The sequence below is a fragment of the Heterocephalus glaber genome, unplaced genomic scaffold (genome assembly GCF_053883595.1).
Source record: "Heterocephalus glaber isolate CG9 unplaced genomic scaffold, H.glaber_assembly_v1.0 deba00001504, whole genome shotgun sequence".
NCBI classification, from domain to species: domain Eukaryota; kingdom Metazoa; phylum Chordata; class Mammalia; order Rodentia; family Bathyergidae; genus Heterocephalus; species Heterocephalus glaber.
Window position 1 is genome coordinate 71,715,940 of NW_028258324.1, and position 27,665 is coordinate 71,743,604.

The 27,665-nt window shown below is 39.6% G+C and overlaps 1 protein-coding gene across 38 annotated transcripts in view; it reads left to right on the forward strand.

The window, feature by feature from the left end:
• Window positions 1-27,665, forward strand: part of Map4 (microtubule associated protein 4) — a 165,839-nt gene that overhangs the window by 65,982 nt on the left and 72,192 nt on the right. For all 38 annotated transcript variants that reach the window (XM_004834954.4, XM_004834955.4, XM_004834951.4 and 35 more), the window contains exon 3: window positions 8,993-9,061. In XM_004834954.4, the coding sequence (XP_004835011.2) occupies window positions 8,993-9,061 (69 nt within the window). The remainder of the gene's footprint in view (window positions 1-8,992; window positions 9,062-27,665) is intronic.

The window sequence follows — 27,665 nt, forward strand, 5'->3', positions numbered from 1 at the left end:
GTGCTAGTTGTTGCTTCCATTTTCTGCTCATCACTTCCTTTCATTTATCCAGGTTATTTATCAGCATCAAACATACCATAATTTTAGCCAGGCGTGGCCATGCATGTGTATAATGCCAGGACTCAGGAGGCCGAGGCAGGAAGATCATAGCAAGTTCTAGGCCAGCCTGGACTACAAAAAACAACCAAAACCAAAAGCCCCAAATAAAAACGTATTTTTTTCCACCATTAAAGTCCTATCTGAATTCCACATCTACCTCACTTCTTTTACTTTGCCCTTTCTTTGAAAGAGATGTATCTACTATCTGTCTTCAGTTTCTTTTTTCCTCATTCACTCTAGAACCCCCTTTCATCAGACATTAACACATGCCACCAGACTTGCTCTTACTAAGGTATGAGACTTTAAATTGCTAAGCATGAATCCAGGATTATTTTGATGATTTCGGCCTGAGAAAATGAAAAAGAATCTGTATCACCTGAAATGGTAAAGACTATAGGAGTAGGATTTGAGGGGAACATAAGAAATTTGGGCTAGGATATATTCAGTGAGTAAGTAATCTGTTAGATACCCAATTGGAGAAAATGAACAGCCAGTCAGATGAGAAGGTTCAGAGAAGAGTTCTGGGTTGAAGCTACAGGTCTGGAGGCTAATGTCATTTACACCTTTTGCTAACAGTGTTATTATGCGATCCTTTAAAGTTAGATTTAGCTGGGTGTGGTGGTACATGCCTGAAGGGGGAAAGCACAAGTTCAAAGCCAGTTTGGGCAACTAGCAGAACCTCTCAAAATGAGCCAGGTATGGTAGTACATACCTGTAATTCCAGCACTGGGGAGGCTGAGGCAGGAAGATTGCTGCAGGTATGAGGCCAGCCTGGGCTACATAGTGAGTTCAAGGCCAACCTGAGCTACATAATGAGATCCTGCTTCAAAAAAGGAGGGGGGCTATGGTTATAGCTTGGTGGAACAGCGCCCCTGGATTCAATCCTCAGTATCTCACACAGACACAAAAAAGGTTTAGCTGGTCGTGGTGGCATATGCCTGTAATTCCAGCACTCGCCTGTAATCCCAGCACTCAGGAGGCTGAGGCAGGAGGATTGCTGAGTTGGAGGCCAGTTTGGGCTGCATTGTGAGTTCAAGGCCAGGATGAACTACATACCAAGACCCTGTCTGATAAAATTTTTTAAAAAAATATTATTTTATTGGTACATTTTAGGTATACAATAAAATGTTATTCATCATTGAAAATTTGCTCCTTTACATAATCTCTCTTGGTTCTTATTTTTCCCCCTTCCCCTGCCTTCCCTTCAACCCCTCCATCCCTCCCTATTTACAAAGACTTTCTTTCCATTTTTTTCATTCTCTCATATTAATTCCATTCCCTTCTTTCCTTTCCTCTACCCCTCCCACTTCCCCTTCCCCTTTGCCCCTTTTCTTCCTATTTCACATTATCTATTATACCTTTTAGTTCTTATTTACACTTTCAGTTTCTCACACTAGAAAAACTATTCAGTATTTACACGTGTGTCCTATTTATTTCACTTAAGAGTATAGCCTCAATGTGCATCCATTTAGCTATAAATGTCTCTAATTTCTCATTTTTTATGGTTGAGTAGTACTCCATTTTATTAAAAAAAACCCACATTTTCTTTATCCAGTCTCAAGTTGATGGGCATTTGGGCTGTTTCCAAGCTTTAGCTATTACAAGCTGTGCTGCTATGAACATGGGTGCACATATATCACTGTGGTATGATTCTTTCAATTCTTTTGGGAAGATACCCAGCAGGGGAATAGCCGGATCAAATGGGACCTCTAGCCTTAGTTCTTTGAGGTATCTCCATACTGATTTCCACAGTTCACAATTTTTTTTTTAATTAAGTTTAGATGTAATCTTCCAAGAACATCCCCTCACTTTCATCCCACCCCACCTTTAACTCCTACCACTCCATACCCTCTTTTCACCTTCTTGGTAAGTGCTTTTCTTCTTTGAGCCTTCCCTCTGTCATGGAACTTGTTTTTGTTTTTTGTACCCAGGATCAAACTTGGGACCTTGTGCTTGCGAGGCAGGTGACGGAACCACTGAGCTACATCCCTGGGTGTCATGGAACTTGTAGGGTCATAATGAAGCTGTGCGTGGTCTCTTACTGAAGCTTCCCTCCTTGTCTTCTTTTGGGGGGGGGGTTGGGTACCAGGGATCGAACTAGGGACCTTGTGTTTAACCACTGAGCTAAATCCCCAGCCTCTCCTTATCTTCTTACACTTCCCTTCTTTACTTTTGTATTCCACACAGAATGTCATCTTTAACAAAAGCAAAAAGGGACAGGGATGTAGGTTAGTGGTACAGCACTTAGGTACCATGCATGAGGCCCTGGGTTCAATTTATCCCTCCATGATGGCTTCTGTAACATTTAGCAAAAACAGAGAGGCACAGTCTAATGAAAAGTTTACCAGAAACCTCAAGGAAGAAACCAAAGATGAAAAAAGAAATTGGGGCTGGGGATTTAGCTCAGTGGTACTGTTGCCTGTCTTGTAAGCGCAAGGTCCTGAATTCGATCCCTGGTACTGCAAAAAAAAAGTGAAACAAGTGGCTGGAGAGACCCCTTAGAGAAGCACATGCAGTTGTATGCAGGGACCAGTAGGAAACAGGGCCAGGTGTGCATAACAGAACAATCACTGCTCTTGGCCTGTGGTAGATATGCAGTCATTGTTTATTAAATTGAATTGGAAGAAAAAGAAATGGAATAGTTTTATCAGGTTATTAAACTGAACTAAAATCATTTTGTTCACACTTAGCTTTTGTTGATGTGTAGACTAATAAGCAGTTGTGTCTAGAAACCAAAGGGGTAGGTATTTATTTAGGTAGATATACATATCTAATCCTAAGCCATCTTAACTTAGCTCAATAACCAGATTTGAGGAAGTATATATATATGAATAAATAAAGTCAATGTGGCAATTTTTCAAAAAGAGTTGTTTTCTGACTTTAATTTTAGTTTGGCTGTCCATGTCTGTAGGGTGTCCTAGAACCAGTCTTACTTGGACACCAAGGGATAACCACATACTCTTTAATAGTTTCTTTTTGGAAATGAAAAGAAAAAATAGTAGTATGCTGGTATAAGAAGAAAAACAGGAATTTTTTTTTTTTTGGTACTGGGGATCGAACTTGGGACCTTGTACTTTCGAGGCAGGTGACAGAAGCACTGAGCTAAATCCCTGGCCCCAAAACAGGAATTTCTTAAAACATTTACTTTTTAGGTTCTTTTAAAAAAATCTCTTATTTTTTCATGCACATATTTGTAGCACACAATGATTAGATTCAATGTGGGGAGTTGGTACATGTACACAACACATCTCAATTCTTTGTTTCTTTTTCTTTTTTTTTCTTTTGAGACAGGATCTCACTGTGTAGCCCAGGCTGGCCTTGAATTCACTGTATAGCCCAGGGTGTACTTGACCTCAGCGATCCTCCTGCCTCAGCCTCGTGAATGCTGGGATTCCAGGCATGGGCCGCTGTGCCCAGATCAGCACATCTCAATTCTTTTTACATCTCTTTCTCTGCCTCTGACTCCTTCCTCCCTCCTTCTCTTGGTCTCTATTCCATTTCCAAAAGATCTATCTCCCAGTTTCTGATTATCTTCTGTCCTATTTTTTTGGTTCTTTTGAGACAGGGTCTTGCTACATAGTCCAGGCTGGCCTCTAACTTCCGAGTAATAGGGTTACAGGTGGGCACCACGGGCACCACCATGCCTGGCTCCTATTATCTTTTATTTTGCTCTTTAATTTATTTATACTTTGGGTTTCTCAGAAAAATCATGCACTTTTTAAACTTAATTATCAAGTTAATCTGAGAGCTACCTAGGACAAAGATGCCAAAGAAATAACATACATTACAATTTTTGATAAGTTGTTTTTAACCTTAAAAGTTGATTTGGTTGGAAATGCTTTTCTTGATGAGATGATGGGACCTATTATTTTTCTAAAATTAGATCAGGCATCTGTGAATCAGTATTTCTTGCTATAATAAGATAGGATTTAGCAATTTTATTTCTATTAATTTTGAAGACATCAAGAAACATTCAGATAGCCAAATTCAGTATGTAGTAATGGGAGCTTTATTATGGCAATGTTAATATTTTGAGTTATATACCAAGAGTGTGTAGAGTAATATTTTCAAAATTCTCAGTTTTACTAGATAACAATTCCATTATGAACTCCTTCAATCATGATGAAAACCAAGGATTAGAAACCATCTGACTTGCAAAAGAATTTGTTAGTCATTAGATAATTCACTTTCTTTAGGCTTTGCTTTTGTTTCGTGGATGTGTGATATTTTCTCTTGTCTCTCTGAGGGAAATGTGTTTCTTTTTAATAAGTCTCCTACTTGCTGTTTCCCTGAGTGGCATTTAATCCCTGTGAATGTGCTGCCCTTGCCTCGGTTGTTTGCAAATACCGTCTACCTGATGCTTGATGCTTTGATACTTGAGTGTTCTACACTTGCCTCAGGCAGGTATTCGACAGGGCTGCCAGGACGGGTATGATATGCCAGCAGATGATCCTCTGGGTGTCTTAGGACCCTGGTGAAGTGGCTTGCTCTTGTGCCATCTGGAATTGGCACAGGCTGGCTGACTGGGGTGGAGGGAGCTGAGCATGAGGGAACTCGGACCAGCCAGCCTGAAGCTTCTGGTAGGGGACTCAGGACTCCTGTTGCCTTCTTGGGGCTGTGGTTTCTCCTCTTGTGGTCTCTGTGGCTTTGAATTTCCTGGATAGTTCTCATAATTTCTGGTCACTGAAGGCTACCTTTGATTTCTAGATGTTTTATTTCTTCTGCTTTTTCTTTTTTCGTAGGGATGTAGTAATGTGCTCTACCCTGAGCTACATGCTCAGCTTTAATACTGTATTATTTTGGGCCTGGGGCTTTAGCTCCGTGGTTCTGCCGCCTGCCTTGCAAGCGCAAGGTCCTGAGTTCAATCTCCGGTACCAAAAAAAAAAATTTTTTTTTCCAATTGAGAGGCAGGTGGTAGCACCATTGAACTAAATCCCTGGCCCAATACTGTATTCTTTAAAAAAAAATTTTATTATTAGTTTTGTGAGACAAGGTCTCAGTATGTAGCTCAGGTTGGACTCAAATTCCTGGTGATCCTTCTGCCTCGGCCTCCCAAGTGCTGGGATTACAGGTGTGTGTCAACATGCCCAGCCCTAATATTTTACTCTTAAACAAAACAAAACAAAAAAACCCCAACACACACACTTTCTGCTGAGTTTTTGTTTTGATTTTTTGGAAACAGGGTCTTACTGTGTAGTTCAGGCTGGCCTTGAACTCACATGATCCTCCTGCCCCAGCCTCCTGAGTGCTGGGATTATAGGCATGCGCCACCACACCCGGCTGTGGTGTTTTAAAATACTTGTGGTAGTATATTATACCTAACACATGTGTCTTACCTTTATCCATTTTTTTTTTTTTTGGTACCGGGTATTAAACTTGGGTCCTTGGGCTTGTGGGGCAGGCGGCAGAACCACTGAGCTAAATCCCTGGCCCACCTTTATCCATTTTAAGTTCTTTGTTTTTTATTTGGTATCAGGGATTGAATTCAGGACCTTTCAATTGGAAGGCAAGCAGTGGAACCACTGAGCTAAATCCCTGGCCCTCCATTTTAAGTTCTTAATGCTTGAATGTGCTCAATTAAAAATAGGACATTGTGAAACCCTTCCTTCCTGCCCTTAGCCTTGGCATCCTTTCTTGGCAGTTCCCAATGTGTTTGGTATATAGTCTTTCATGTTTTTTTCTGATCATTTTAAACAATGCCATAATCAGCCTATTTACATTTATTTTTGTGTGCTTTTGTATCTCATTATGAATTTAATACCAAAAATAGATTGTTGAGTTAAATGGACATTTCACAATTTGATAGGTTGCCAGACTATCACATAAAAAGGTTGTTCCAATTTATAATTCTCCTAATGGCATACGACATTACCTATTTGCCAACACCAGCTACTATCAAATTATAAGATGGTTTTATCACTCTTATGACCAAAAGATGGTGTCAATTTTTATAATTTCCATTTTCTTATAATCTGCATTTTAAAATGAGGCAGATTTTCTTTTTTTTTTTTTTGGTACCAAGGATCGAACTTAGAACCTTGCACTTGGGATGCAGGTGGCATAACCACTGAGCTAAATCCCGAGCCCATGAGGCAGATATTTAAAAATGTACATTCCTTTTTTTGGGGGGGGGGTGGTACTGGGGATTGAACTCAGGACCTTGCACTTGCGAGGCAGGCTCAGGTACCACTGAGCTAAATCCTCAACCCCCAAAATGTACATTCTTTCTTGAGCTAAGAAGAATAAATCTTAAAAGCTTATTGTGTGAGGGTGAAAAGGAATTTGTTTCTGCCAAATGGTATGGAACATATCTGGCATCTCTCTGGATAAGTACAGTATGTGAAGACTTAGGGTATGTGTTACATAGTGGATATTTAGTAAAAGTTTATCATCCTTCACTTCTTTATTCCTTCTATCCTTATTGAATTGATGTTCTCTGTGTGGTCTGCCATGTCCTTTTAAATGGCTCTCTTCATTTGCCCCTCTGAGATAACAGAGTGGTCTTTTCAAGGAAGATTGTGTGAAGGATTTTGGCCTTGGATTTTTGAAGTCCAGGAATTAGACAGCACTTATCTGTTATCTTCTAAAGTAAAATCTGACATTTATATTTAGTAATATGTTCTAGATTTTTGCTTTTATTTATTTAATTTATTTATCTATCTATTTATTTATTTTTTGGTATCAGGGATTGAACTCGGGTCCTTACGCTTGCGAGGCAGGTGGCAGAAGCACTGAGCTAAATCCCCGGCCCTGATTTTTGCTTTTCTTATGAAAAATGTCTCTGAGGATCTTGAGAATGATTTTTAGGAATTTTTTGGGTCAGCAGGCTCACTTTAGAGCTAGGCAGATTGCTAAAATGTTAGAATCAGAGCCTTTCACATAGGGTTGTGCTTCCCCAAATTCGTCTGTATGTTACACACAAAATCTCATTAAGATTTTTGTGTACATCAGTAACTGGTTCTAAAATTTATATGGAAAAGCAAAAGAACTAAACAATTTTGGAAAAGACCCAATGTGGTGGCCTTATCTTATTTTAGAGTCACTATATATAAATACAATGATCAAGACATGGTATTGGTAAAATGAATAGACTCCTAGGTCAAAGGAAAAGAATAAAATATAGAAAGCCCAGAAATAGACTTGCATATAATATGGTCAATTGATTTTCCACAGAGTTGCACATTTGCCCAGCAATTCAATAGACTAAGGGTAGCCTTTTCAACAAATGATGCTGAACAATCAGGTATCTGTGCATACAAATACAAACCTAGAACCTCATCCTATCCCACATACAATATTTGACTCCAAATATATCATAAACCTCAATGTGAAACCTAAATATGAAAACTATAAAACATTTTAAAGGACAGCATGGAAAATCCTGTGACCTTGGGTTAAGCAAAAATTTCTTAGATACATCATCAAAAGATCCAGGAAAAAATGATAGATTTGAGAGACACTGTTAAGAAAATCAAGGGCCAGAGATGTAGCTCAGCAGCACTGCTCCTACCTTGCGAACACAAGGACCTGAGTTCAATCCCCTGTACCAAAAAAAAAAGAAAGAAAGAAAAAGAAAATACAGTAAATTAAAGACAGTATTTACAAAACTTGTGCCAGAGATGTAGATCTGTGGTACAGCACCTGCCCAGCAATTGTAAGGCCCCCAAGTTCAATTTCTTGTACTACAAAAGAAAAAAAAGACCAGAAAAAATTTACAAAACTCATCTGATAAAAGACTTTTATTTTAAGTATATAAAGAAGTCCCAGAATTCACTAATAAAACAAACAGTCCAATTTAAAAATAGTAAAAATGGCTGGGGATTTAGCTCAGTGGCGCCACACCTGCCTTGCAAGTCCAAGCTCCTGAGTTCGATCCCTGGTACCTAAAAAAGTTGTAAAAAAAAAAAAGTGACCATTCAGTTTGCCAAAGATAAAGGAATGGCAGACACATATGCGATGTTCATCATGCTTAGTTCATTAAGAATGAGACATAAGGGCCGGGGATTTAGCTCAGTGGTTTCGCCGCCTGCTGTGCAAGCGCAAGGACCCAAGTTCTATCCAAAAGAAAAAAAAAGAAAAGAATGAGACATAAGTGTCCTGTGTGAGCTGATTTAAAGGAAGCACAGAAGCGCAGCCCTCGGCTTCTAGAAGTGCTTCTAGTGTCTTCTGTGCAAGCCTCATCTCCAGGGCAGCAACGGTGCCTGAACTTCCTGTTGGGAATTGTTTAAATAACTCGGTGTCTTTGGAGTATTTGATTTCCATCACGGATCCTGAGCCTGTGGTGCTTCATGATGGTTTTGTTGCGTTTAATGATAATCTTTGATGGTAATTTATAGAAGGAAAAGGACAGCCTTGCTTATTGGAAAGGCCTTTCCTGTAATGGTATTACTTATAGTGCTTGGATCAAGTAGAAATGAATGACTCAGTTCTGTTCTGAGTTTCCATTTTTTAAAGCTTTAAATTGTGGACAGTTTTTATGTACTTTAAGCTAATACTATGAAGAGAATAAAAATTCTACTAATAAAACAGAAGTTACAAGCGCAAGGACCCGAGTTCGATCCCCAGTACCAAAAAAACAAAACAAAACAGTAGTTAGAGTGGGGAGTAGTAGTACACATCTGTTATCCTAGCACTCTGGTAGGCTGAGATGGGAAGATTGCAAGTTCCAGCCCAGCCCGGCCAACTTAGCAGTTTAGCTAGATTCTGTCTCAAAAAAGTGACGAAGTTAAAAAATTAAGAGACAAAAAAAACAAAAAGAAAAAGAAGAGCTGAGGATATAGGTCACTGTGAAGTCACTGGTTCAATCTTAAGTTCCAAAACAAGGCAGTAGTTGGATATGATTTTTTATTTTTCTGTTTGTTACATTGGCAGTTATTCTCTGTGATTGTTGCAGGTACTCCATCTTCTAAACCAACTGTGCTAGCCAATGGTGACCATGCCATAGAAGGGAATGATACTACAGGTAAGTGGTCCCCAAGTTCCCCAGATGTGTGAGTGAAACATGCACAGGAAACCCTTGGCATGCTCCTTTGAAGAGGATTGCTAGTGGAAGCACATGAATTATTTCCGAGGTTATTGTTATTGTTGGACGTAAGGCCATCTGCTACATAAAATCTCTAATGTTGGAAAGAGAAAAATGAGTTTCCTCTGATAGTCCTTAAATATCTGTTGGAGCTGTACTAGTCATGATTGGATCTATCTTAAAAATACTCTTATGGATGCAGAGTGCTTATCATCAGATTGTGTTACGTGGGAGGCATTTGGCGTCTCCAACTCTTTAAGGCAGGTCTCTTTCCTGAGTGTAGGCTGTACTTAGTTTGCTTTCCCAACCCCAATATTAGGAAATCTGCCAGGGATACATTACAGGCGCTCTCCTTTGTCTTTTGTCCTCGGTCTGTTTTTTCTATATCTTTCCCATAACTATTGCTTTTGAGATTTATTTCTAACCCTGGCCCACTAGTGAGGCTTTGATGTTCTCAGCTTGCATTGAGCTCCTGTGGGTGCTCCCCTGATAGCCAGCATGAACCCCTGGCCTAGTATCTTTGTGACAAGCAGAGTTCTCAGTGTTCTAGCAGGAGTCTCTCCACAGCAGGGTGCATTATATAAATCTTTTCTTAGGTAGCCTGTGTGAGAGTCATGTGTTGTGCTTTTATAAATAACTGCACTTAATTTGCAGTTGTGACCAGGCTGACGCAGTTGACCCGAATGAGTTGGCTTCTGGTGCTCCAGCACACTGTGTTCTGGGCCCAGCGTTTGAGGTGCATTAGCAGAGTGGAGGCCTGCACTGGACACTACTGCTGCTGTGTTTCTCTACTTGGCTGAGTACCTCGGCCACCAGAAGCCTTCCCCGGAGCTGCCATGGGGTTGTTCAGCTTCTGAGGCCTCCAGAAAGCTGGAGGCTAGCAATGGCAGCTGTTGCAGGAGTTAGTCTTTATTCCGTGACTTAAGAACTGTTGTATATATCTCTGTACCTCAGAGTTATTGATAATTAAGTTCTATTTGTTGTGACATATATGGATATTAGTTTTACCCAGTGACATTAACATTAGCAAGTGATAATTTAGGTATGCTTTGAAAGCAGTCATCCACATGCTTGGTTTTAAGATAATAGATGCAAATATCTCTGTGATTAAAGAAGAAACTGGTACATGAACTTTTAAAAAAAGAGTAAATTCAGCTTTCTTTTACCAGGAGATAGTGTTAGAGGAAGGGAATGCTAGAGGTGTTGATTCGATGATCCATTTGGAAAGAGTGGATGCCATTTTCACCTAAGAGGGAATGAGCAACCCAAAATAGGCTCAGTTTCTTCTGCAGCAGGTGTTGATTCTGCCCAGAAGAGACTCAGTCTCTATGCAGTAGTCTCTGCACTCCCAGGTCTTACTAATGCAGGGAGAAAGAGAAGGAATCCATGCAGCCTGGCCTTAGTGTTTTATGACTTTGTTTGCTGGTGACAAAAGCAGCTGAAGTCTTTAAGGAACTACCCAGTGACATTACGAGAGCAGGTCCTTCTGGTCGCAGGTATCTTTCTACCCCTAGGTAGGGCATAACTTGTACCTCTGGGTTGTTTGAATTCTGAATTTAATCTCTAAAGTACTTTAAAGCAGGCATTTTACTAAGAATATGCATGTTTCAGTGGAGAAGGGAGGAAATAGGGAGGGGGTGATGTGCATGTTGTGACTCAATTCTAATGAGCATCTAGCTCATTAGATTTTGCTATTTTGATTTCTCTCAGAGCACTATCTATAGTCCTGAGAGCAGCTCCGCTCCACAAATAACCACATGTAGGGGTTTATAAGCATCTTGCTCTGTTGAACTTGCTGTTTACTAATGACCTGTGCTTTTCTGCCCTTTCCTTCCCCTTCCCCTCCTTCTTTTTCCGCCCTTTCTATTTTTTTCCTCCCAGAAACCTAGCGTGTCTCTCAACACTGGGGCTGCGGCAACACCAGACCAGTGATTTTTCCTAAGCACCGTTACACTCCTAAAACCTTCAGCATTTTGCAGCTTTGCTTTTCCTTCCGGGACACGATGTAGAAGAAGCTGAGGGTAGTTCTTCGGGGCCTCTTTCTGCTGATGCCTGGGCAAACCACCTCCTCCTCCTTGTGCTCTGCAGGGCTTGATGGAACCTCCTTTCCCTTTGTGAGCACAGTGTGCAAGAGCAATTCTTTTTAATTTTAGTATTTTATAAAAGTCATCTGATGTCTTTTATTTCTTGTTCTTTTAAAATTTTATTATTTAATTCAATCTCACATTTTTTTCTTTACACATTTTTGGTTGGACTTTTTCATTTGCTTTTGAATATTCAGCATGAATCAGGATATTGTAACCCAAATGAGAACATGTGCTTTCATAAAGGGGCTGAGGTCACCAGTACTGCAGTGAATTTCCCTTCCCTGTCCCTCCTCTTCCCTTCTGTAAGCTTGCTTTTTAGTGAAGTTTAATCTGTCAGCCTATTTGTTTCACTTTATGAATATCTGGATGATACCTATTTTAATTTAAAGTTTTCTAGTTTAGAGTAGCTCTGGGTAAACTTTGAAGAGTATTTCTCCAAATTAAGTTCTTTTTTTTGGTACTGGGGATTGAACTCGGGATCTTGTGCTTGCAAGGCAGGCACCGGAACCACTGAGCTAAATCCCCGGCCCTTAAGTTCCTTTTTGTTATTTGGAAGTTGGGCCAAAGTTATCTTTATCATGAAATTTTATGTTTATCTAGAGCTACAGTCTTCTGAAAATTTGACTACTCTATTATTGTGTATCGAATTTTTTTCGGTACCAGGGATCGAACTCGGGTCTTTGCGCTTGCGAGGCAGACTGGCGGAACCACTGAGCTAAATCCCCAGCCCTTGTATTGAGTTTTTATAATCAGAGTTAGCCTTTTGAGCAGGATCATCAGCTATCAAAATAAAAATTGAGAAGTTAAAGAAAATGGAACTAAGTCATACTGTCCTCCAATCCTGTATTGTTGGAATACTGAGATGTTATAAGATAAAAAGTAACTTCTGTAACAACACCAAAGTGAATATAAATTGCAACATATTTAAAACTACAATTAGGCAAGTTTCTAATGGGATTATTTTTTCCTGCCCTGGGGATCAGACCCAGGCTCTTGTACAAATTAACCAATTGCTCTGCTGCTGAGCTAATATCCTCAGCCGCCCTTGTTTTGGTTTGGTTTGGTTCTGAGATAGGGTCTTGCTGAGTTGCTCAGGCTGGTGTTGAGCTCCTGGGCTCAAGCAGTCCTCCTACCTCAGCATTCTTATAGCTCTGAACTGCAGGCACACACTGCCACACCCAGATTCTGATTTGACTCAATGTCTGTTCAGGATTGATAGCTCTTTGAACTCGAGATAACTTTTTATACTGCATTCCAGTAGGATTGGTGGATCACACCCAAGACATGGGTGTAAAATTTCTTATTGTGAGCATTAACCTTACATTCACATGTTCTGAGGATTGTTTCGATGGTTCTTTCTTATTGTTCTTTATTTTTCCAAATTAATAGGTTAAAAAAATCTAGAGTCATTTAGGATAAGTACTGTGCATCTTCACAATAGTAAACTTTGAATGAGTTTTTAGAAATAGAATATAAATGATAGACTATGTTTTGAAATCTTAGAGAACAGTTCTGGTTTCAAATCTGGAATAAAGTGCTCTTTTAAGTTTTTATTGTTACTGATTGTATAGAGTTTTTTTAAAAACTCTTAAGGTACTGATCCTTTCAGATTAAAGGAAATAATTGGTACCATATCCAGAAGAAGGTAAAGTAAGTGTAATTGCAGATCCTCTGGTATGAAACTACTTTGGAGAGGTGAAATTTGGATCATGAAAGTATAAGCAGTCCCCCTGCAAGGACTTCTAACATTCAGGAAGCACCTCCTCTTCAACAGGGATCTAGTCGCAAGGGTTGATGTCTCTCCCAAGTACTCTGGCCCTGGAATCTCAGCAGGAGATGCTTGAGGGAGGGACCACTTTTTTTTTTTTTTTTTCCTTGGGTACCGGGGATTGAACTCAGGACCTTGTGCTTGTAAGGCAGGTGTGGTGCCACTGAGCTACATCCCTGGCCCAGGAGGGACCACATTTGAGAGGGAAGAGTTTAGGTTTATCAGTTTATGAAATAGAAAACTCCTACCCCAGGAAAGTACACCATCAAATCACACACAATTCTCTCCATTTTGGGTGTGCAGTTGTTTTGTAGGTTTTTGTGTAGAAGACTTCAAAACTGGTAGTACTGCCTTTTAAAGATTGTGTTGACATCTTTCTGCTGCTTCTCACCAGTCTGTATCTTGTCCAAGGGCCGGGTGGACAGAGAGGGCTGGGTGTAGCTCTCGCACACACTCATACTTCATGATTGGCCTTGATTTATTCTAGTTTTATTTCCATTTGATTATGTTTGCTTTTGTTTGAGAATTTTAAAAAATGTATTTTCTTTTTGAATGTATGGAATTGTTGAATTTTTCTACTGACAACTAGCTAAAAATTGGTTTATTACCTCTTTTTTCCATTGGATGTTTAACTTTGAAAGAAGGAATGTAATGTTTCGCATACATTTGAAGTAGGCAGTCCCATAAAACATGCTGTATTGTTGCAATGCTCAGACACGCCAGACTGCTCAGGGTTGCTCTATTGAAATGTGATGTTTTCCATGTTTCTCTCTCTGTCTCTCTCTCTCTCTCTCTCTCTCCCTTTCTCCCTCTCTCCCTCTCTCCCTCTCTCCCTCTCTTCTTCTCCCCCCCCCTTTCCTCTCTCTCCCCCCCTTCCCCTCTCTCTTCCTTTTTTGGCCCAGTGTTGATGATGTAGAACTTGTTTTCAAATAATATTTTTCTAACTTCATTCACATACCTAAGTTTGTATTTTTTGTGACTTTAGACTTTAACAGTTTGTATATGGGGACATTTTAATGTAATTATTGTGCTAAAATAACTAATAAATGTCTTGCATTAACACCTCAGAGACTGGATTTTGGTTGGGATCTCAATTATTGAAGTGTAATGTAACTAAGACACAGTTTTCATAAATATTCTTTGAAACCTGAGTTACCAATCTAACAAAACTTCTAATGTCACCAATCATAATTCCATAATTGTATGGACCTTTTACCAAATACTTTTACTTATCATTTTTTTGATCATCAGGGTAAAAATTCTTTCATCTAGAATCTGTAAGAGTTAAGAAGCTCAGATGACTATTGATTTTTTTTTTTTTATTGATTTTTGTTTTACTTTTTCTTTTTTTTGGTACCAGGTATTGAACTCAAGGACCTTGAGCTTGCAAGGCAGGCGCGGTGCCACTGAGCTAAATCCCCAGCCCTACTATTGATTTTTAATAGCATTTGGTGAGAAAGACAGTTGAAAGAATGGCAAAAGAAAAAAAAGGTCTTCCAAAAAGCAGTTTCTATGCCATATCAATTATTATTAGATACTTTCTAATACTACATTTGTTTAATTCAATTAAAATTCACATTCACAGAAATCCCTTCTGAGTTATCAAATAAAATGTGCTACATTTACATTTAATTTTATAACTTTATGATAGTCCAGAATGCTGTGTCTAGAAAGAATTCAGCAGAATGTCCAGCTCTCTAGCCATTTTGTTTGTTTGTTTGTTTTGGTACTGGGGGTTGAACTCTGGTCCTTGCGCTTGCATAGCAGGCAGCGAAACCACTGAGCTAAATCCCTGACCCTGTTTTTTTTTTTTTTTTGGTACCGGGGATGGAACTTGGATCCTTGGCTAGAACCACTGAGCTAAATCCCCGCCCCGCCCCCGCCCCGTGGGCCCCCTCCCCCATTTGTTTTTGAGACAGGGTTTTGCTATGTCATTTAAGCTGTTCTTGAACTCACTGTGTAGCCTGGGCTGGCCTCAAACACATGGTGATCCTCCTACTTCAGCCTGCTGACCACCATGACTGGCTGTGTTAGTGCTGCTTTACAATAGATAGGTTATAATACGTTAGCTGAATTAAGACATTGAAAAGGTTAAGAAGATTTACATGGTATAGGAACTTCTGTTTTTAACTTGGCAGACTGTTTTCTTTTTCTTTTCGGTACCAGGGATCAAACTCGGGTCCTTGGGCTTGTGAGGCAGGCGGCAGAACCACTGAGCTAAACCCCCGGCCTTCTTTTCTTTTTTTTGGTACCGGGGATCAAACTCAGGACCTTGAGCTTGAGCTTGAGACGCAGGCATGGAACCACTGAGCTAAATCCCCGGCCCTTCTTTTTCTTTTTTAAATTTAGAAAGCTCAGTGTAACTGAGCATCGTGGTACACACCTATAATCCCAGCACTCAAGCTAAGCAGGAGGATCCCAAGTTTGAGCCCAGCTTAGGCAATTTAATAAGACCCTGTCTCAGAAAGGCAGGTGGGAGAGAGAGAGAGAGAGAGAGAGAGTGTGTGTGTGTGTGTGTGTGTGTGTGTGTGTGTGTGTGTGTGTGTGCTTGGAGATGTGGTTCAATCCCCAATATTTAAAAAAAGAAAAAGATTAAAATAGTGTAAGTAATTTACAATTCTGACTTTCTTATAGGTACTCTAGGCTTCAAGCTACCTGTTATAGAAGCAATTCTTGTGTTTTGTTTATCATGTATACTGTTGAAGAGAGGTGAAAGCTGGCTCCATGTGGATTCTTCCTCTTTTCTGATTTCATTTGACGGGGCTGGGAGGCAAGAGAGAATTCTTAGCAATGACACAGGTCTGGTTGGGCACATATATTGTTACCATGTGTAAAACTGGATTATCCTTGATTGTATATTGATGATGTTTCATTATAGTGAAGGCTGAATGAGATTTAACCACAGATTATTTGTGGAATAACCTTGGGTGCTACTGTGAGATAAATTACTGTTGTTTACCAGGTGGGACACACTGAGTTCTCCACAGATAGCAGTGTTACTGGGTGTGATCAGAATAGATGGATGGTTTTATTGTGATAACTCTTCTGAATGTGCTGTGATGTCAGTCCCCAAGGCCATCCCAAATGTGAAGCAGTAAAAGCTCTTGGTTGGGTTGTCAGGACATAGAGCATCCTTCCTTGTGTGTTTCATCCGTTCCTTGATCATCTGTGAGGATGCAAAGAATTTAACCTTAGAACGATTTGAAAGCACCAAACTCTGAAATACTAACAGATAAAAGAATCTGTGATGTGTTAAGAGTTTCTGCACAGCTGTTACAACCAACCCATTTGTTGATACTGTGTTTCCTAACTGAAATCCAACATAAAACAGCACTCGATGTTCCCGGGTGTAGACACAGCAAAAAATCCTTTCCCCAGCCTCCTACTGGAATCTGGCAAAGTTTTTGTTCTTTGGTTTTTCAGATATGAGTTGAATGTTGGTGACACAGCAATAATATATCAATTCCTAATGCTTCTTAAAGGTTTTTTGGTAATGGTTTTCTGTTAAAAATACAGAATTCTGGCCTGGGAATTTAGCTCAGTGGTTCCACCACCTGCCTCGCAAGTGCAAGGACCTGAGTTCTATCCCCAGTACCAAAAAAAACCACAATTATTTTCAGAAAAATCCACATACAACAGTTAGCTCTAGAAAGCTAACTTTCTAAATTTTATTTTCAGGGCACATTTCATTGAGGGGAAGGTATGTTACTGGGGATTGAGTTTACCATCTTTACACTGAGCCACACCCTCAACCACTTTTTAAAATTTTTTATTTTGAGACAGGGTCTTTCTAAATTGCCCAGTATGGGCTTGAACTTGTGATCCCCCTGCCTCAGCCTCCCACAGTGCTGGGATTACAAGTGTGTGCACCACCCCTTTCTGATGTTTAGGGTCTTTAGGACTCTCTTAAAATTGAGTCTAAGAAGCCTCGTCTAAGCAAAGGATATTTTACCTTTGAGAATTTCATAAATAACATGAATACATGAATATGCTTATGGATATTTAAAGCATTATAGAGAAACATGTTATCTGAGATTAGAGGATTTTTCCCCCTTGGAACTATTGACACACACAGCTAATATAAATTAATCATGTATTTTTACATGATTTTAGTCTTGAACAGATTTTTCTGTTTGATATACATATCATTAATAAGAATTACTGCCGTTTGTATGCACATTTGAACTTATGAATTCTTTTTTTGTGTGTGTACTAGGGATTGAACTCGGGTCCTTGCGCTTGCGAGGCAGACGGTGGGACACCACTGAGCTAAATCCCCGGCCCCATAAATTCTTTGACTATATAATATATCCATTTTTCATTTGATGAAGTTGAAGTTAATACTTGAGCTTGACTTGAATCTATTCTGAAAAGAAGCCCTGTCTTCCTACTCCAGTGTGTTGTGTCACAGTTGAACCCCCTCCACACACACTCTGCCCCACTGCGGAGCCGACCTAGCCTTTGCAACTGTTAGTTGAGCACTCTTATTACTGAGCCCCTCCCCCCCATTTAAGACAGGGTCTTGCTATGTTGGCTGTGTTGGCCACGCTGACCTGAAACTTGCCATCCTCCTGCTTCAGCTTTCTTAGTAGCTGGAGTCACCACTGTTCGTCCGTCTTCCTTCCTTCCCTCACTAATGCTGTTAAGGCTGGCCTTGAACTCATGTGGATCCTTCTGCTTCAGCCTCCTGAATGCTAGGATTACAGGTGTGCACCACCATGCCCAGCACAGAGGGTCTTCTTTTTTTTTTTTTTTTTTGGTACCGGAGATCGAACTCGGGTCCTTGCGCTTGCAAGGCAGGCAGCGGAACCACTGAGCTAAATCCCTGGCCCAGGTCTTCTTAAGTATTTAGTATCAGGAATGCTCGTGGGGGCTAGGGATTTAGCTCAGTGCAAGGTCCCGAGTTTGATCCATGGTACCAAAAAAAAAAAAGGGAATGCTCTTGGAAGGCTTTTTTTTTTTGCTGTACTGGGGCTCGAACTCGGGACCTTGTGATTGCGAGGCAGGCACAGTGCCACTGAACTAAATCCCCAGCCTGGAAGGCCTATTTTATTTAATTTATTTATTTTTTGGTACTGGGGATCAAACTTGGGTCCTTCTGTTTGCAAGGCAGGCGGTGGAACCACTGAGCTAAATCCCTGGCCCCCGGAAGGCCTATTTTAAAGGCTTAGAGTCAATTCCAAACTGAAAGAAGAGATTTGCATGTAGGTAATTTATTTTGGCAAGCCATCCCAGGGAACAAAATTGGGAGTCTTAGGCCTGGGGTTGTAGCTTGGTGTTATGCCTGAGGCCCTGCAAAAAGTTATAAAACAACCAAAAAAGAGCGAGAGGCTGGGAAATGGGGATTGGAAAGAGGGAAAGGTAAAACAGTGAGGTGTTCTTAACTCTGTCACTACTTTCTGAAAAGGAGGTGTAGTCCTGCTCCAAGTCAAGGTCGTGAGTAGCGTTTATCATTTACTAGCTCAGTGGTTAGCACTGTGCTTCTGGATGTGGGTTGTGTAGTACCAGGCTCTTATCTGTGGTGTCAGAGAAGCTGGGAAGCAGAAAACTCTGGTTTGGTTGAAATCAGTCAATGCCAGGTCACACCCGTGCACCCATGCAGCTAAATGCTGCACCACAGCTGGAGTAAAAGACAAAACTTAAAAGAAGTGTCCAGTGAAGCAAGACATTATTGCAACCCAAGACTTTCAACATGAGATTTGTCTCCATGCCTTGGTAGAAAGGATGGGGCTGACTGAAGACAGAATCCTTAGATGCTATGTACGAAAACTTGAAGGAACTCTGTCTAGCATTTCATTAATTATTTAGTGTAATTGTGAGAAAATATAGAACTAGCCACACAAGTTTTAGGATTTCCCGACCTAATATTTGCTTCTTAAATCAGTTTCAGTATTTCTTTGTGGGAATTTATCCATCCATTATGTTATAATTTGTAGGCCTATAATTGTCCTTTTTAGTTTCATAAGATTGGTAATGATATATTTTCTTTCATTTAATAGTTTGAGCCCTCCTTTTTTCTTGCTAACTCTACCTCAAGTTTTGTCAATCTTTTTTTTTTTTGGTACCAGGGATCGAACTCGGGTCCTTGCACTTGCGCAGCAGGCACTGGAACTACTGAGCTAAATCCCCAGCCCCTCAATCTCTTTTTAAAGAACTAACTTTCAGAGTTAGGTGTAGTGGCCCACACCTTTAATCCGAGGACTGCAGAGGCTAAGACAAGAGGATTTCAAGGCCAGTCTGAGACCCTGTCTCCAAACAAACAAACATGCAACCAAAAAAATCAACTTTCAGTTTTATTGAGTTTTCTTTATTTTCTCTATTTCCTTTATTTCCATTTATTATTTCCTTCCCTCTGCTTGCTTTTGGTTTAGTTTGCTCTTTTTCTACTTTGTTTCTTTGTTTCTTTCTTTCTTTTTTCAAGAGTAGGAAAAATTTATGGGGAGAAAAACAGCTTCTGTCTAAGAGAGACTGTAGGGGGACCAGAAAGTGAGTTACCTTTTTCTATTTGTTTATTTGGTACTGGGGATCAAACTCAGGACCTTGTGCTTTTGAGGAAGGCACAGTGCCACTGAGCTAAATCCCCGGCCTTTTCTACTTTCTTAAAGTGAAAGATTATTATACTGATTTATAATTTTTTTCTCCCAGGTTATTATTTGAACCCAGTGCCTTCACACTGAGCTATACCCAGCCCTTTTTAAAATTTTGAGATAGTCTTGCTAAGTTGCCCAGGATTGAATTTGTAATTCTTCTGCCTCAGCCTCTCAGAGTACAGGGATTACAAATGTGTACCACTATACCTGGCCAATTTGGGATCTTTTAAAATTTTTATTCTTTTAATATAAGTATTTATGGCTGTCCATTTACTCATAAGTACTGCTTTAACTGCATTCTGTAAGTTTTGTTATGTCTTGTTGCACTTATTTCAAAGTATTTTGTAATTTCCTTTATTTCTTTGACTTATTGATTATTGAGGATTGTGTTAATTTGTGTTTGTTAATTTGTAATCGTTGTGTTATGTTTGTGAATTTTCCAAACTTCTACCTCCTTTTTTGTTCTAATTTCAACCCATTGTAGCTAAAGAATACACTTTGTGTGATTTATACCTTGTATTTATTTGTTTTGAGATGGGTCTCACTGTGTTGTCCAGGCTGTCTTCCGGCTTGCAGTTCTTGCACCTCAGCCTACCTCCTGGGTAGCTGGGGTTAAGGGGTGAACCCTTTCTCCTGGCCTCGATTTGTATGCTTTCCATACTTTTAGTTTTTATTTTTTGAGACCGGGTCTCACTATGTAGTTCAGGATGGCCTTGAACTCACTATGTAGCCCATGCTTGCCTCAAACTTGCTGTGATCCTCCTGCCTAAGCCTCCTGAGTGCTGGGACTACAGGTGTGCAGCACCACACCCGGCTTGGTACTTTTAATATATGGAGGCTTGCTCTATGGCCCAATTTACAGTCTATCTTGGGGAACAGTGCATATTCTGTTGTTAGGCAGAGTGTTCTAGAAGATTTGGTTTATGGTGTTGTCTAGTTCTTCTATGTCCTTTTAACTTTTTAAAATATTCTAATAGTTCTACCCATTAATAGAAGTAGGATGAAGCCTCTAGTAATTACAGAATTATTTTTTGTCCATCAATTTTTATTTTTGGTACCAGGGATTGAACTTGGGTCCTTGCGCTTGCAAAGCAGGCAGTGGAACCACTGAGCTAAATCCCCGGCCCTTTTGCCCTTCAATTGTGTTAATATTTAAGGATTTTATACTACTCTATGAGAGAGAGAGAGAGAGAGAGAGAGAAAGTATGTATGTGTGTTTGTTTTTGCAATACTGGGGATTGAACCTGGGATCTACTGAGCTATATCACCCTCCTTTTAAAATATATTTTGAGACATGGTCTTTTGTTTTTTGAGACAAGGTCTTCCTATATAGTTCAGACTGGCCTTGAACTTACTTATATGTAGCCTATGCTGTCCTTGAACTCATGGCGATCTTCTACCTCAGCCTCCTGAATGCTGGAATGACAGATGTACACCACTATACCCTTGTGCCTAAAAATGGCTTAATATTCAGAATATATAAAAAGCTTTTATAACTCCATCAAAAAATAATAAGATTTTAAAATGAGCAAAGGAGGGCCACAGGTTTAGCTCAGTGGTTCCGCCGCCTGCCTTGCAAGTGCAAGGTCATGAGTTTGAGCCCCGGTACCAAAAAAAAAGAAAAAAAATGAGCAAAGGAGGCAGACATGGTGCTACATGACTGTAATCCTAGCATTTGGAAGGCTGAGGCAGGAAGATTGTGAGTTGTGTCCCACCTCGGCCACTTTTCAAAACCTGTCTCAAAAAAAAAAATTCTTTTTAAAGGGCTGGGGGATGTACCTCAGTGTAAAGGGTTCAGGTCTCAGAACTGTGAAAAAAGGGAGAAAAGACTTAAATGTTCCTTCAAAGAAGACATCCAAATGACTGACTTGCCATAAGCAATTTACAAGCATCACCCCAGGAATTAAACTTTAAAAAAAGAAAAAAAATGAGGGCTGGGGATTTAGCTCAGTGGTTCCGGTGCCTGCCTTGCGAGTAGAAGGTCCTGAGTTTGATCCCTGGTACCAAAAAAAAAAAAAAAGAAAAGAAAATGAGAAGACACCTCAACAAGATGCAACCTCCTCAAACTTCAGACTCACCAAGGGTGTAAACCTAGGGGCAAATGAGGTAGAACAATCCAAAAACCACCCATCTGGAGTGTCTGAAGTGGCAACAGTGGAAGTAACGAAAGCAGATGAAGAGGCTCTAGAAAAAAACAAAGCAGAAATAATTTCTCAGAGAACTACAGAGATAGTGACCAGAATGAAAGACATGGTTAGTGACCCTAGAGCAGATACAGGTAAAAAAATAGAAGAGCTCAGGAAAATAATAGAAACCATGAATGCCCAGCATAGGAAAGAAGTAGAATCCATGAAACAGATTCAAACAGATTTCCAGAAGATTTAAAATTCCATTGAAAGTGTACACAGCAGAATGAGCCGATGTGAGAACAGAATATCACATATAGAAGACAGGATTGTGGTTATCGATCATGAAAGATTTCTTAAAAATAGCAGGGGACCCAGCAGCTGCTAGATGATGCAAAGAAGAATAAGATTCATCAGAGTTAATGAAAAGGCAGAAGGTAGCACAAATGACATAAAAAAACCTGTTCACAGAAGTAATGGCAGAAAACTTCCCAAACAGGGAAAAAGAGTTTGACATACAGATAAATGAAGCATATAGGACTCTAGTTAGCCCTGATCAAAGAAAACCTTCCCCAAGGCATATAATAGTGAAGATCCCAGAAATTCAACACAAGGAGAAAATATTAAAAGCTGTTAGAAAAAAGAAATCACCTGCAAAGGAAAGCCCATCAGAATCACAGCAGACTTCTCAACACAAACCCTCAAGTCAAGGAGACCTTGGAGTGAAGTATTTCAAGCTGTAAAGGAAAATTTCACAAAACTATCTTTCAAAATTGATGGAGAAATAAGATATTTCCATGACAAAGAACACCTGAGGAAATTCATAAACACCAAACCAGCATTCCCAAGTGCTCTGAAGGATATTCTAGAAAGAGATAACAAGGATTACAACTCCATAAACCACAACAGAATGAATCCACCAGGCAAGGCAAGAAATTAGACAAGAAGGGAAGGGAAAAGGGAAGGAAGGGAGCCAACAATGGGTAAATAACATGGTAGGGTAAGTCAGTACATATCAGTTATAACCATCCATGTTAATGGTCTCAATTCACCAATCAAAAGAAAAAGACTGGCAGAATGGATCAAGAAGCAAGATCCACAATATGCTGCAAACAAGAAACACATTTAATTCAGAAAGGAACTCATAGACTGAAAATCAGGGATGGAAAACAATACTCTATGTGACAGGAACCCAGACATTCTTCTTTTTGCAGACAAAGTGGATTTCAAGCCAAGACTGATTGAGAGAGACAAAGAAAGTCACTACATCCTTGTAAAAGGAACAATCCGAGAGGAAGAGATGACAATCATAAGTATATATGCACCAAATACCAGCACACCCAACTATATAAAAGAAAAAACAGACATGAAAAGTCAAATGAACACTAAAACAGTTGTAATAAGGGACCTCAATACCTCGCTGTCACAGACAGACAGATCAAGTAGACAAAAAAATCAACAATGAAATATTAGAACTGAACCAAAATTTTGAACGAATGGACTTAGTAGATGTCCTCAGAGTGTTCCACCCCATGGTATCAGAATACACATTCTTCTCAGCTGCACCTGGCATGTTCTCCAAAACAGACCACGTACTGGCTCATAGAACATGCTTAAGTAAATGCAAAAGAATTGAAATTATCCCATGCACATTATCAGACCGTAGGGCAGTGAAATTGGAAATCAATGGCAAAAGAAACCAGGAGAACTTCATAAACACATGGAAATTAAACAATGCTCTCCTGAACAACCAATGGGTCACAGATGAAATTAAAGAAAAAATTAGACAATTTCTGTAATTAAGTGATGATGCCAGTACAACCTACCAAAACATACGGGACACAGTGAAAGCAGTCCTACGAGAGAAATTTATAGTGGTGAATACCCATATCAGGAAAACAGAATGGGCTCAAATAAGCAACCTAATGTTGAACCTCAAGGTTCTAGAAAAAGAACAAGTCAAGCCCAAAGCTCGTACAAAGGAGAGAATTATCAAGATCAGAGCAGAAATTAATGCAGTGGAGACTAAGAAAACAATGCAAAGAATCAATGAATTGAAGAGTTGAAAAATTAAAATTGACGAATTCTTAGCCAACCTTAAAAAAAAGTAAAGACTCAAATCCATGCAATTAAGAATGAAAAGGGACGCCGTCTGCTGCACAAGTGCAAGGACCCGAGTTCGATCCCTGGTACAAAAAAAAAAAAGAATGAAAAGGGTGAAATCACAACAGATCCTGCAGAAATCCAGAAGATCATCAATACCTACTTTGAGAACCTATATTCTAATAAGGAAAACACAGAAATGGACAATTCCTAGATATATATGAATTACCAAAACTGAATCAAGAAGATACAAAAACTCTAAATAAACCACTATCAGGCAATGAAATTGAAGATGTAATTAAAAACCTACCAGTGAGGTCGGGGATGTAGCTCAGTGGTGCTGCTGCCGCCTTCCTCGAAAGTGCAAGGTCCAGAGTTCGATCCCCGGTACCAACCCCCCCCCCCAAACCTACCAACAACAACAACAAAAAGCCCAGGCCCTGAGCATTCACTGCTGAATTTTACAAGAAAGTTAGAGGAGACTTGATGCTGCTATTTGTCAAACTCTTTAATGAAATTGAAAGGGAAACAGTACTCCCAAATTCATTTCTGGAAGCAAGGATTACCCTGATACCAAAGCCAGAGAAGGATCCAACCAAAAAAGAGAACTATAGGCCAATCTCCCTAATGAACATAGATGCAAAAATCCTCAATAAGACACCAGCAAACAATACAACAAATCATCAAGGAAAAAAACCCCCAAATCATCAAGAAGGTTATACACCTTAACCAAGGAGGATTTATCCCAGGAATGCAGGCATGCTTCAACTTACGCAAACCAATAAATGTAATACACTGTATTAACAGAGCCAAAGACAAAAACCATATGATCCTCTTAATAGATGCAGAAAAGGAGTTTGACATTGTCCAACACCCATTCATGACAAAAACCTTACAGAAAATTGGAATGGATGGTCTTTATCTCAATCTGATAAAAGCCATCTATGACAAACCAATAGCCAACATCATGCTAAATGGATAAAAATTGAAAGCTTTCACTCTAAAATCAAGAACAAGACATGGATGTTCACTGTCACCACTCTTATTCAATATAGTTCTGGAAACATTAGCCAGAGTGATTAGACAAGAGAAAGAAATAAAAGGAATAAGAATAGGAAAGGAAGAGTTAAAGTATCATTATTTGCGGATGACATGATGCTCTACATAGAAGACCCCAAAAACTCCACCAAAAGACTTCTAGATTTAATAACCAAGTTCAGTAGTGTAGCTGGATACAAAGTCAACACTCAAAAATCAGTGGCCTTGGGCCGGGGATTTAGCTCAGTGGTTCCACCACCTGCCTTGAAAGCTAAGGACCCAAGTTCATTCCCCGGTACCAAAAAAACCCAAAAAACAAACAAAAAAAATCAGTAGCCTTCCTGTACACGAATAACAAACTCATTGAGAGAGAAATTAGGGAAATTACACCTTTCACAATAGCATCAAAAAAAAAAAGAAATACCTGGGAATCCATCTAACAAAGGAAGTACAAGACCTCTACCCTGAAAACTATAGTATGCTGAAAAAGGAGATCGAAAAAGATGTCAGAAAATGGAAAGATATTCCTTGTTCTTGGGTAGGAAGAACTAATATAGTGAAAATGGGCGTACTTCCAAAATTCTTACACAGATTTAATGTAATCCCCATCAAAATTCTAATAGTGTATCTCACAGAATTAGAAAAAACAATCCTAAAATTCATTTGGAACCAGAAGAGACGTAGAATAGCAAAGACAATTCTGGGCAACAAAGGTAAGCCAGGGGGCATCACAATTTCTAACTTGAAATTACACAAAGCTACTGTGATAAAAACAGCATGGTAGTGGCAAAACAAAAACAAAAACAGACCTGAGGATCAGTGGATTATATTGGAAGATGCAGAAACAACTCCAGACATACTCAAGCACCTTATCTTTGACTAAAGAGCCAACCACCTTCACAGGAAGAAAGATAACCTCTTTAATAAATGGTGCTGGTAAACTGGCTTTCCACTTGCCAAAGATTTAAACTAGACCCATGGGTCGGGGATTTAGCTCAGTGGTTCCGCCACCTGCCTCACAAGCCCAGGGTCCCAAGTTTGATCCACGGTACCAAAAAAATACAACCTAGACCCATGTCTTTCACTATGCATTAACCTAAAATTGAAATGGATCAAAGATCTAAATACTAAAACAGAAACACTTAATCAGTAGAACTCTTGAAGACATTGGTGTAAGCAAAGAATATGATCAAAACCTCAGTCGCACAGGAACTATCAGAAAGAATCAGCAAATGGAATCTCACCTTATTAAAAAGCTGTTGCAAATCAAGAGAAACCACCAACAGAGTGAAAAAACAACCCACAGTGAGAAAAAATTTTGGCAGCTGTTCCTCAAAGGGCTAATAGCTAGAATATATAAAGAACTCAAAAAATCAGACCTTCTGATTTTTTTTTTTTTTTGTACGGGGGATTGAACTCAGTACCTTAAGCTCTCGAGGCAGGCGGCGGCACCACTGAGCTAAATCCCTGGCCCTGAAGATGTGATCTTTTAATACGATGGGGTACTACTGTGCCATAAAAGTGGATGAGCTTCAGATATTTATAGCTAAATAAACCTTGAGACCATACTCTGAAGTGAAATAAATTGAACACATGTGTTTAAGTACTGCATTGTTTCTCTAGTGTGAGAAACCGAAAGTGGAAATAAGGACTAAAATATACAATAGACATTGGGAAATTGGAAGAAAATGTTCAAATGAGAAGGAGAAGAAGGGAGTGGGGGGGGAGGAAAGAAGGGACGAGAGAAAATCGAAGGAAAAAATTAAATCAAAGCTTTTGTATATAAGAGGGGTGGGTGGGGGAAAAAAAGAAACAGCAAGATATATAATGTACTGGTACAAATTCCCTACGATGAATGTTATAATGTATATCTAAAATGTACCAATAAATGTTTTGCTAAAAATAAAACAAAAAATGGCCAACAAGCTCATGAAAAAATGCTCAGCAGTACTAGTCATTAGGGATAATGTAAATCTAAACCATAGTGGGATACTGAGTCACATTCATTAGGAGGGCCAGTATAAAACAAAAAGCTGAGTGTGGTGGTGCACTCCAGTAATCCCAGCACTTGGAAGGCAGAGTTGTGGTAGAATGTCTGAGTTCGAGGCCAGCCTAGGCTGCATAGTGAGTTCAAGGCAATTACATAATGAGACCTCTCATAAAGAAAACAATGGTGGTGCACTCCTGTAATCCCAGCCCTGGTGAAGCCTAGACAGGAGGTTTTCTTTGAGTTCGAGGCCAGCCTGAACTACAAAACTACTACTTTGTCTCAACACCACCACCACCAAAAAACAAGTGTTGAGACTAGCCTGGGCTACATAGTGAGTTCAAAGCTAGCCTCAATTACATAGTGAGTCCCTGTCTCAAAAAGCTAAATTGGTAGAATGAAAAAGATGAATAAGGAGGACAAGGAATAGGAAAAGAAAAAGAAAGAAAGAATTAAGAAACGTTAGATTATATTTAAGGAAAGAAAGATGATTTTCAAATGAACTACAGAGCTCTTCAGAATTAAAGTGATGCTTTGTATGTTAGCAGCCTTACAAATTTGTTCTCATTTGTCCAATTAGGGAGAGAAACGCATAAATATGTAAATACTGCTTAAATGCTAAACAGTTGTAAGGAACATTTTGTAAGAACAGATATAAATTCACAAGGAAGTTGGGTGAGAACTAAGGAAATTTGAAATTAGAGTTTGAAATCTCCATTTGGATGTAGACTTGAAGTCGAAATTTGAGATGTGCTTAGCTGAATTCATGTTCTCGCCTCTCCAGAAACCCCTCACACGCACAAAACCTCGGTTTGTGCTCTTCATCTCACTAAATGGAGATTCTG